Raw genomic sequence first — 12,286 nt, forward strand, 5'->3', positions numbered from 1 at the left:
TTTTTTTTTTTTTTTTTATAGGCGCATGTTCCCTTTCCTAAGTTTTAATATTTCTGGTCTCGACCCCACGGCTCACTACAATATTTTTGTGGATGTAATTTTGGCGGATCCTAACCACTGGAGGTTTCAGGGAGGCAAATGGGTTCCTTGCGGCAAGGCAGACACCAATGTACAAGGCAAGTTTCTCTAATTAACACTTTTCTCGACACATATGTAGGTGAGAACGATTAATTAAAGCCTTTGTGAGCCGGCTCGTACGAGGAAAGGCCGGCGATGCTTTGAGAAAGGAGAGGGTGGAGGAGAAAGGGAAGGGCGATAGGGAGCGCGGTGCGAGCGGGGCCGCGGAGACCGGCGCTGCCTGCGCGGGGGCTCCGCGCTCTGCGGGCCCGGTGCGAACCGCGATGCTGCTCTGTCGTTCTGCCCAGGGAACCGCGTGTACATGCACCCCGACTCCCCCAACACGGGAGCGCACTGGATGCGCCAGGAGATCTCCTTTGGGAAGCTCAAACTTACCAACAATAAAGGAGCATCGAACAACAACGGGCAGGTCAGTGGGGGGAACGGCTCCGCTTATTTTTGTTGCCTCGGGAGAACCCCGCACTGCCCGATCGGACGTATATACGTATTTTAGTCATGATTTTACGTGACCGCGGCCGGCTGCCGGGGCAGAGGCACTCCGGGAGGGCGGCGGCGGGTCCTTCCCGGCCCCGTCCTTCCCGCTCTGATCTCCGCTTCTCCCCGCTCCCGTCCCTGTGCCCGACAGATGGTGGTCCTGCAGTCCCTGCACAAGTACCAGCCCCGCCTGCACGTGGTGGAGGTGAACGAAGACGGCACGGAGGACACCAACCAGCCGGGCAGGGTGCAGACCTTCACCTTCCCCGAGACGCAGTTCATTGCGGTCACCGCCTACCAGAACACCGATGTAAGGCGCTCCCCGCAGGGCGCGGCCGCTTCTCCCCCGCTCTGAGCCCTCCGCTTTGCCTTCCCCCGGGGCCGAGCGCGGCGTTTCCCCGTGCTCCGCTCGGAGCGGCCCCACGGGGACCGTTAGCACGGCCGAGCTGAGCGTTCCGCGGCGTCGTTCTCGGTCTCAGTGCCCGCCGCACCCTGCCCTGACCGCGCGGCCCCGGGCTCCGTGTGTTCAACGCGGCGAGAGATCGCGTCTCTGCCCGCGCCTGGGTGTATTGCGGGACGCAGATCGAGTAACGATATTTCTGAAAACACGGGGTTAAATGGGATATTAATCGTAATTTTTAGAATAAAATAAATCTTAGCGTTCCCTTTGCGATGTCTGTGGGCACGCCGCCGCGTTATCTCCGCGCCTTAGCGGCGATCCGGCCGCCGGAGAGCGGCTCGGTCCCGTCTGAACGCCGCAGGCGGCAGCGGGGAGGACGTTCCCTCTCTTACGCCGCGCTTTGCTCCCCTTCCCCAGATCACGCAGCTGAAAATCGACCACAACCCCTTCGCCAAAGGCTTCCGGGACAACTACGACACGTAAGTGGCCGCGCCGCGCCTCAGAGCGGCCTTCGGGGCAGCGGGCGGGGGCGGCCCGCGACTCCCGGTGCGCGCAGCGGGGAGGGCGCGGTTGCGGCCGCCGTGTTCGTTTCGTGCAGCTGAGCGCCAGGCGCGTCCGCCCGGCTTGATACTCGTGGGGCTCCGCCGTCTCCGCTGCCCCTGGGAGAGTCCCCTCGCCCCGCGCTGCCCTGGGATCACCGCGTGTGGCTTTCCGAGAGGGCCTTCGTCCTTTTTGGAGGGAAAAACTTGACGGGGAGTTGCTGCGAAGGAAACGGGGGGATGGGGAAGCTTGATGTTGTCTCGCACGTTGGATTTGTTTAAGGGCCAAGTTTATTTTGGATAAGAAATTCCAGGAGGCGTGGAGGGTTAATTAAAGCACAGTTTTAGCCTGAATTAAATACAGATAGTAGTTATTCATCCATTAAAGTTTTTATAATCGCAAATTGCAGCCCAGCATGGGAGAATTATATATAGGCCACGCAGGGATGCGTCTGGTTCCTCTTTTCCTACAGTAGGTGTTTAAAGATTAGCTTAATTTAAAATCTGTAAAACGTTGACGATTCGTCTGTGATTCTCAATAATAAGTGTTAAGCAGCCGCCACAATCCCGTAGACTGCTCTCCGCAGTGGCCGGACCGGGCCGACTGTTGCGCTCGTAGCGGGAGCGGCGGCTGTGCGGCACAGACGCTCTCGGGGCTCGGAGACGGAACCCAGCGCTCGGGGATCCCCGTTCAGAGTGGGGCTGAGGGCGTGGGGCCGCGAGTCGGCCGTCCGTGCCCAGGCCGTGGCGGCTGGCACCCAGCTCTGTCCCCTTCGCTCCCGCAGGATCTACACGGGCTGCGACATGGACCGGCTGACGCCTTCCCCCAACGACTCGCCCCGCTCTCAGATCGTGCCCGGGGCCCGCTACGCCATGGCCGGCTCCTTCCTCCAGGACCAGTTCGTGAGTAACTACGCCAAGTCCCGCTTCCACCCCGGGGCAGGAGCCGGCCCGGGACCCGGCGCCGACCGCAGCGTGCCCCACACCAACGGGCTGCTCTCCCCACAGCAAGCCGAGGACCCGGGGGCCCCCTCGCCGCAGCGCTGGTTCGTCGCCCCCGCCAACAACCGCCTCGACTTCGCCGCCTCCGCCTACGACACGGCCACCGACTTCGCCGGCAACGCGGCCACGCTGCTCTCCTACGCGGCGGCCGGCGTCAAGGCGCTGCCTCTGCAGGCGGCCGGTTGCGCGGGGCGGCCGCTTGGCTACTACGCCGACCCGTCGGGCTGGGGGGCCCGCAGCCCCCCGCAGTACTGCAGCAAGTCGGGCTCCGTGCTCTCCTGCTGGCCCAACAGCGCGGCGGCAGCGCGCATGGCGGCCGGCAACCCCTACCTGGGGGAGGAGGCGGAGAGCCTGGCTCCCGAGCGCTCCCCTCTGCCGGGCGCCGAGGACTCCAAGCCCAAAGATTTGTCCGACTCTAGCTGGATCGAGACTCCGTCGTCCATTAAGTCCATCGATTCCACCGATTCTGGGATTTACGAGCAGGCCAAAAGGAGGCGGATCTCCCCCTCGGACACCCCGGTGTCCGAGAGCTCCTCGCCCCTCAAGAGCGAGGTTCTCACCCAGCGGGACTGCGATAAGACCTGCGCCAAGGACATCGGCTACTACGGCTTCTATTCGCACAGCTAGGCGCGGCCCGGCCCGGCCCCGCCGCCGTTTTGCACAAGAACCTCTCCGCGGTTAGCGCACTGACCCCCTCCCCATCCGCCCCGGCCCGGCAGGGAGAGAGGCAGAGCCGCCGCCGCCCCCCTCCCCGCCCGCCCCCGCGAGGCCCCGGGCGGCCCCGCCGCACCCCACTGGCAGTAGGATGCTCAGCCTCCAACCGTGCAGCGCTTCCTTCCTCTCACCACGGATGGATACCGGGGGACGATAGTGCTAGTGGGGAATAAGAGCCTGTGAAATGCCTGTACATAGTACTTAATTTATTACTTTTCTTTAGTTTTGTTTCCTATTCGTTGCGGTTTTAATTTTGTTTTCACTGTTAAGTCGTAACACTTAGATCCTGTTTAAATCTCCCTCTTCTGCCCCCGCGCCCTTCCCCGGCCCTCCCTCAGGTGACCACGAGCGGAGTTCTGTCCGCCTTTCTCCACAGCTCCTCGCATGATCGAACCCCGCCCTGCCCCGGGCCGCCAAGGCTGGGGCGCAACCGAGCTTCCCTCCGGCAGAACAGAAATACTTCTCGTAGGAAAGTCGATTAAAGTAGCATGACGCCTTCCCAAAGCAAAATTAACTGCCACTGTATCTTTCTTTAAAAGGAATAGCTCGACAGCAGCAATACCATTATTTTCGTGATATTCCTCCTCCCCTTGCCCCCGAGTGCCAAATCCATTACCGGTCCCTGCAGGTGCCAAAAATACTGACAAACTCTTCTCAAATTTCTTTGCAGTTTTCCCCTCTTTCTTTATATCGCTGTAAATCTTTGTAATGAATAATCTTGGGAAAAAAAAAAAAGACAAAAAAAAAAAAAAAAAAAAAAAAAAAAGCTATAGACGACTGAATTGTTGGTAACCATAGTGTAGTCCAGTGGAGATGAATCGTGAGTTGTATATTTTACTGCATTTAGTTTTGGAATTGACTTTTTCATCAAGTAGCTGACCGAGCTTTGCCTGTCCGCCTTGCGGACGCACCGAGAGGGCCGAACGCCCCGCCGCGCAGCCCCGGCTGTGCCATGGCAGAGCGGTGCCGTCCCGCGGCTCCTCCCGGCGAAGCACAACAGTAAAGACTTCGGATTTCGAGTAGCAAATCCATAAAATTAACGCGTTTTTATATGAGAAACAATTACAAACCGAAATATGCATCGGGCTAAGTATTCGGTCTAGGTTACACTCGGCGGGGAAGTTTCCTAATAGAAATTCAGGGTCATAAACGTGTGTATATTTTTGACTCTTCTGTAAATCGAATGTTGTGATTTTTATATTCGTTCTGTTATGTCCGTGGAACTGAATACTTTATACCAGTACATGCTCCATTGAGAAATGTTTCGGTTTTTGCCCGTTTGTATCGTCTGTGTATGGCAAGTAAAATAAACCTGGCAAAACGCTCACGTCTGTGGGGCAGCGCTGCGCCGTCCGCGAGAGCAGCCGGCGGGGCCGCCCGGGGCCGGGAGCGAGAGCTGTGCGCGCGGACGGGAGGAGCGCCGTCGGGTCGTGAGGCGGAGGGATCTCCCGTGAAAACCCCGACGGCGCTTTGTTGCGCGCCACGGGCGCCCAGCGGCTCTCCCCTGTCGTCCGTCGGTCCGAGCGTGCTGCTGACACCCGGCCACAGGCCCGAGGGCGCGCGCTTTCTTTTCTCGCGCTTCCGAGGCTCGTGGCGCTGCCCCTTCGCTGCCGCGCGCTCACGCAACTCCAGGCGGGGCTCGAGCCGGGGCTCGAGCCGCCCTCGCGCTGCGGGAGAGAGGTCGCGCGAGGGCAGCGCGTGCCCCGTCGGGGCGTTGGGGCACCGCCCGCGGGGACGCTCGGCGCCCGGGCCGTGACGCGGTACCGAACCGCTCGGAGAGATGCGGCCCCGCGCCGAACTGCGTTCAGCCCGCGCCCGCCGCCCCGGCCGCCCCGGCCCGCCGACGGGCTGTGCGACGTTAACGACACCGACGCCGGCAGCCCGCGCTGTCCCCCGCCCCGTGGGGTGCGAAGGCTCGGCCCTGCCACGCGCCGTGCTTCCACGCGCGGCCCCGCTGAGGTGAGCCCGCGGCCGCCGAGTGCGGGCGTTGCTGCGGGGAAGCGGACACGGCTCCTGTTGGGTCCGGGATGGGCACGCAACGTGAGACAGATCTGAGCCAAATCCCCTCCCGTGCCTCAGAGATAACGGTGTTCCGTAACTATTCCAACAGGAGGTTAGAAACCCGTAACTACTCCTGCGAGAGGCTGGAAGAGAGAAAGGCTGCAGAAGGGCTATTTCCTATCGGTAGGTCAACCTGCTACTATTACACTATTATTACATTATTATTACTGCTGTAGGTGCGGGTGCATATCTGTCACACCCATGTTTGCTGACACCTGAAGGTGCCTGCGAGCCCCCGAGCGCAGCACGCGGCTCTGACCCGGCGTGCTCCGTGCGGCTGAAGCAAACCCTGCGTCTGATTTGTCGGAGCGGCAGCTAACCGCGTGCGTTTCATTTGAAGTGTAATCTTCTGTCCACGTCGAGCCGGCTTTTATATTAATTATTCTGGAAAATAACCTGGTCAATTGCCCTTCCTTTGCTTTTTTAAGCTAACAGAAGTCGAGCTCCAAACAAGGTGGTCCTCAGAAAGTAACCCGAAGTTTTTTTGCTAATACTTTCTGCGATGCTTCACATTAACGCTGTACGGAATGCAATACAGCCATATATGCTCTGCAGATTTTGCACGGGTACGTTATGCATATTTGATGACACATTGCATATTTTAACAAGGTTTTTAATGACTGATTGAAATGTTTGCTAAGATATTTTTTAAGAGCTGGAGGAGAAATGGTTGTGGAAAATGTGTGTAATAGAATAGTGATAAGGATGGGAGGGCTTTGATTGACAGCATGAGGAAGCAGATGGATGACTAGGTAGGTCAGAGGTAAAGATGTCTTTGACAGCTTTTTAAGTTCCTTTGGCCATTTTGGTCCAATGAATCATGCAAAACATGTGTACATTACTAAACTGATGTCTCTGCATCGTTTACTGTTGGAATCCTCATCTTTTCAAACCCACCCTAACCTTCTTTCATCACCACTTGACGTGCTATGTCTAAACTAGATTGCAAGATCCTAAGAAGGCAAGAATCTGTCTTGTATTACTTGTCAGCAAAAGAAAAAAAAAAAAAAAGGAAAAAAAACCTCATGTAAACCTATGGAGCTAGAAGAACAACCGTGACAGATTGGCAGAATAGGCGTAAGGTGGGACACGTTCTTCTTAATTTTCGCTGTCTGGTCATCACTTCCCTCCCTTAGGTAGTGCTTGAGGGAGCTGTGGTGAACAATGATTTTTTTTTCCCCCCAGCTGGCATAAATCTGGATCTTTATAAGACTGATAAGAATCCTAATTGCAAAATTTTCCTTTTAATGTTATGTAGTGAGTTCTGTTGCGATAGCTTTCCTTGCTGTCTCTGCTTTCAGGTGCTTTGTACGCCCCTCACAAATTACTTTATCAACTGGAAATGCTCTGGTTTGTCCCTGTGAAAGGTTACTGATTTTGGAAATCTTATTTGAATTGCATAGGAGAATTTTAAATTCACTGAGATACAAAAATAGAATGTCTGTGTACTGGGAAAAGCAGAAAAAAAAGGATTTTGCATGAAAGTATGCTTTCCAGGTACTGTTTCTGAGCAAAATGGATCCAAGTCTTCATTTTAAGTATTAAAACTTGCCATGGATGTGGTCTCTGGTGGGGAAGGTGTGACTGGCTAGGAGTGGGGGGCAAAGTTAAAGAAAAAAATGGAAATAGCAGAGTGATAAGTAGATGGAAGGCAGCAGACTGTTTGCGTTCAGTGCCCCATCTTCTCAGCTAGATAGATGTAATATGTTTGTAGTAGTCCAGAGAGCCACTCAGCTCAATGATAACATTTTGCGCATTTATCAGAACGCATATTAATTTGGGAATGCACAAATAAAAGCACTGCGTCACCCAAAAGCTTTCCATTTGTTCAGATTTGTGCATCTGAAATATGTGTGCATCTTTGAAATGTGTATATATACATGTATGTTTTGAAGCACAGGCAATATTTTCCTTCTTATAGAGCTAGGATAATCATTAATTCTCAAAGATCCAACGCAGCCGTTCCTGATTAGGTACAACTTTTGGCCTGTTAAAAAAAATGACCCAATAAAATTGGTGATGTTTTATTCATGCTATCAGTGCAGTTCCCCAGGGTTGCTGTGCTTCTAACACGAAGGGGCTGATATGAGTATGAATGGTCTTAACATGACTTATTTTAGATCAATTAATTTTTTTTTCCCAAAATTTGAGACGGAATGGGTGAAAACGTCAGGTGCATTCCTTCTGTGTAGAAGTGTCTACACTATTAGATCGTATTAACGAGCATTTATTTCTTAAGCTTTAAATAAGAAACAGCTGGTTATGACTTTGAATCTGTTTTAAGAGACATTTTAGGTAAAATGTTGATAGCTTGTAAATGTGTATTCCTGCCTTAGTCTCTGATCGTGCATGCAAGTTCATATGTGTGAATAATGTAAAGTAAGAGGTCAGTCCTACAAAGACTATTCTCTTGTCTAAAAATTCACAGACATAAATGTTTTCAGGATCAAGGCCTTTTTCTATAATTGTGATATTCATGTACCTTGAAGTGACTGACTCATTTAGAATACACTTAATAATTTGATTTTTTTTAATATAGTAGAAACACCGCATTGATGAGTTATCCGAGCACATCAGACAGGCTCCCACTTCAATCATCTGTAATACATTTTCTGGCTTATTTGGGTCTATATACATATATACATATACGTACGTATACAAATTTTAATTTTCTAGTCCTGGCACTGACACTGCATTTAAACTTATTTTTAAAAGTCACATCTTAATTTCCACGGGGCATGCTACAGAACTGATTTCTGTAAGCAGGCTTTTTCCTCATTGTACATTTAGTTACGCATTGACCACTTCTGTTTATCCAAAAGCTGACAGCATTGGTCTGGGACTGAAGGGGAGAATACAGCACCAATATTTGCAGCCGAGAGAAAAATTCAGGCTGCAGGAAGATGTCCTAGTTTAGATGGAGACACCCACCCACCAAGAATTAAACTGAAATGACAAATGTAAATTAAGAAATGCTTTTGGTGATTGCTTAGCACCTTGCTACAGCCTATTTACCTTTGTGGAAACGTTAACTTAAGGGGAGATATAATCTACTCGAGATAGACCACAGCTCAACCATGGGCTCTCCATCTGTGGGGCTCTCCTGTTGAAGGTGCTGACACAGTATGGGGCTGGCTGTGCTTGCTGTCTGCCTGAGGACAATCGGGGCTCATTCCCACATGTGGCCACGTCTGCTGGGAACTGCACCTCAGGGCCTCACAGCAGCACTGCCCTTCTGCCTGTTGCTCTTGCATCATTGTCTGCATTTTATTAGATTTGATTTACGGTGCAGCACCACACATAAATGACTGCTTGCTGCACTATGTTCTCTGTCATCAAACCTTTACAAAATTTCCCCCCTCCTTGCATTGCCACCACTTTATCCCTGTTCTTCTAAAGCACGCTCAGCTTCTTGTGTTAGCAGAAGAGAGCATTGGGCTTGGATGAGCTGCAAGGTGCCGAATAAAAGGTGAAAGGTTTTGCTTTCTATTGACAGATCCTGCATCAAGACATTGAAAACACTGTGTGAGGGGTATGGGCATTGTTCAAAAGGCTCTGAGTTGTTTAGTAGCCTCTGCTAAGATATTACGAAAATCTCACCGAGAAACTTGCAGTGCTTCTGAAGTCTGCTTGTCCTTCTGACAGCTCTTTTTTTTGGACATATTATCGAGCAGCGACTTCAGGCACTAATAGAGGATTGGTATTTTTGGTATATATTACTTTTAAAATTATCTCTGATTAGATTATAGGAATAATTGAAGCTTCATTTGTGCTTATTGTCAAAGCTGATTTTGATGCTTCAATTGTCTTTATAGTTAGATCAAAACCAGTCCGGCTGATGTATGCTGTGCAAGAATTCATCCCCCTTTTAGGGGCAGCGTTTAGGCCAACAGGATTCCTTTAGTATTAAAGAAATGTTCAGAAGTTGAATGGGAGAAATTAATCAGATATTTTCACTCTTATACGTGTCAAAAATTTTGCAATGTCCATTTTTCTTTTCACACATTTTAAAGTCTTATTCAGAGTAGCTCTTTTTCTTCTGTGTTGAATAGGATGAAAAACCTTGAGGTTAACATTCCCTGTTGTATTTTTAAGCACTTCAGTGTTTCAGTCATTGTATTTCCTTACACTGTTCACTTAAAATTTTTGTCTGATCATCGATATCAATGGATACTGTTTGAAATGTTTTAATTTTTAATTGCAATCTGATTCATTTTTATAAGGAGACATAAACTAAAGTAACATGAAGTGTAACAGCAGAAATAAAAACTTACCATGATGACACATGGATGTAAGATTGCTTCAGGAATTCATTTCACTACATACCAGTTAGGTGGATGTAGCTTAAAAGGTCAAATCCACAGTGGTACATTGGCAGCCTGTGCTCATTTTTGCATGAAAACAAGCTCGTTTCATATTATACTGGAGAAATAAGCCAAATGATAGTCCAGTTACAGTGTAAAGTTCAGCAGATACATACGCCGATGTCTTTAGGATGAGCACCTATGTCTGTTTTGCTCTGGCAGTGTTGCCTGTTACGGATTCTGGGATGTTTTTACCCCTTGGGAATGAAACTGCAGTTCTGTCACCATGTTCAGATTTCCCATTGATAGACGGTCAAGGGCAATGCTGGTGAAGGGCAATGCTGGTGCTAAATACATGTTCTGCTAAGTGGTACAAGTGTATTTAATTTTGACATTATTTTGATACCTACAGATGCACTGGATAAGGATGCGGGAGAGTTTAAGTCTACTCTGTGTAACTGAGTCTTTCCTTGAGGCTGAGTTTGCTGTCAGTTCAGTGTTCTGAAATCACTTGTGTGGAATAGTGCTGCTGCAGGGGAAAGGCAGCCCGGTGGGTGGCTGTGATCCTAGGGCTGCAGCAACCCGGCAGTCCCACTCAGAGGCAGGTGGGCATGGGATGAGTTTACCCGTAGCAGGAAAGTTCTCCCCAGAGAGTTGTTTAGGATAGCTTGTGCATTGCTGAATGCCTGGCTGATGAATAGGAGTCCCTGAGCTGATGCAAATACACCAGTAGTCCCCATGCAGCCTCAGGTCTCCTTCTATGGAAGATCTCCAGAGGTTCCATGAGCTCCAACACCTGCCTTGCTCTCCTGCACCTGTGTCCCCTCTGGCAATGGCTTCTTCCATGGCTGGTGCTGCTCAGAGCTTGAGCATGTGGGCAAGTGCTCTCTCCTTTTATGGGGGATGCTGTAACAAGGGCCTTTTCTTACTCAGGATTAGTGAAGAGGAAGAGATGTGTGGAAGGCTGTTTTCTTTTGTGTCCCAATGCTTTTGTTTACATTTGCCAAGTTCCTTGTGGTTGTAAAGTATTTAACTCCTATTAAAAAAATATATTTTTCTATGAGTTTGTCTGTATATGAGTTTAATCTGAGTTAACAGGCTTTCTTTGTTAGTTTTCTGCTAGGCAGCAAGTAACAGGAAACTCCTCATATGACAGGTGTTGCATTATAATTTATACGGCCACCATTGATCTGAACTTGATTCTTTAGAACTTACTTATTCCCTTTGCATTCTAACGCTGTTTTCTAAAAGACTGTCATCAAGAGGATACCTTGACAATACTTTTTAATTGGGTTATTTTGTATAAAAATACTTAACTTTTAAGAAATTCTAGTCTATTTTGCAGCTGAAAGTATATCACATCTACCTGATTTATATTTTACCTATGGGATAAAATGTTCACCTTTTGCATCCTCTAGTAATTCAATATTTTTCTTCTGAATCGTAGGAGGATACTGTAGCAGCAATATGCTTTTTTTCTTTTCATTTTTCTTTTTTTCTTTTTCCCTAGGGTTATATAGATACACTATTTTGCTTGATAATATTGGATTTTATACATCTTATCCTACTTTTTTCTTTACTGTTTTTCACTAAAAAGCAGTCAGTGTAATGAAGCTTTAGTTTATATTTCGCATTTACCACATTGTTGTAGCCTCCTACTTAGGAGTAACTCAGCTGGAATTTTACTCCAAGACATTACATTTTTCTTCCTTTTTTTTTTTTTTTTTTTTTTTGTGTGTGTGTGTGTGTGTGTGTGTGTGTGTGTGTGTCTAAGGCTGAGTATGCATTGTACAGAAAGATCAGCATGGTTATTATACTTACAATGCCCTTTGCAAAGTTTTGTGTTGTATTACAATGCTTGCAGTGACAATCCACAGTTGCTGCGAGGCTGGAAATTTTTCTTGAGCATCTCCACTGTTGGACTGAGGGGCGCACATGTATGAAAGCTTGTATAGGTATCAGCTCTCATTGAGTTCTGTCTAGATTTGCATTCTAGCTGTAAATCACGTAGCTGTGTGAAGAATAGCCTTAGCAATCTGAGAGATGCATCTCTAGATTCTTTTCCAGCCACTGTTACTAGAGGCTTTGCTTCTGACAGTTTCCATTTTTGGATATATAATACAATCACTTATTGTGCACCTACGTGCTGAAGCTAGAGGCTGCTTTTCATCTGTTCATGTTACAATTAGTTATGTAAATAGCAACATATGCTGCAGTGTTCACCCATCCTTTATAGAACTGTTGGCTCAGGCTCTGCTTAGAAGTTAGCTGGCAGAGGTGGTTGGTGCTTCGTGGCACAGACTCTGAAGACAGTGCCTTCTTTATCAGTTTCCTCTCGGGTGCAGTGTTTTGTCTGTAGCACTTGTTTATACACCAAAGCCAATACTTTTTGGAAGTCAGACTTTCATGATTCCCAACATCTGTTTTGATTCATGTGTAGAAGTATGTGGGTAATTGCAGGTGTGCTATTGGGCACCTCCCATCTGCATATGTTATTCCATTTAGGTTACTTCTTTAAGTTTGAACTTGTGCTTCTCCCTGATGAATTTGAAACCAGCCCTTTAGTGAGATTTGGGGGATCAGGGTATCTAATTAAACTGCATTATTAGTTATCCCTATGTAAAAACCTTATCATTGTAATCTCTTCAATATCA

General features: G+C 49.0%; 1 protein-coding gene across 1 annotated transcript in view; it reads left to right on the forward strand.

Moving 5' to 3' along the window:
• Window positions 1-3,180, forward strand: part of TBR1 (T-box brain transcription factor 1) — a 4,168-nt gene extending 988 nt beyond the window's left edge. Inside the window, exons 2-6 of the mRNA XM_042874979.1 lie at window positions 22-176; window positions 426-547; window positions 764-922; window positions 1,430-1,491; window positions 2,337-3,180. Of these exons, the coding sequence (XP_042730913.1) occupies window positions 22-176; window positions 426-547; window positions 764-922; window positions 1,430-1,491; window positions 2,337-3,180 (1,342 nt within the window). The remainder of the gene's footprint in view (window positions 1-21; window positions 177-425; window positions 548-763; window positions 923-1,429; window positions 1,492-2,336) is intronic.
• The last annotated feature ends 9,106 nt before the right edge of the window (window positions 3,181-12,286 follow it).

This window comes from Lagopus leucura, unplaced genomic scaffold (genome assembly GCF_019238085.1).
Source record: "Lagopus leucura isolate 7727_CA_CO unplaced genomic scaffold, USGS_WTPT01 Super-Scaffold_100012, whole genome shotgun sequence".
In the NCBI taxonomy this organism is placed as follows: domain Eukaryota; kingdom Metazoa; phylum Chordata; class Aves; order Galliformes; family Phasianidae; genus Lagopus; species Lagopus leucura.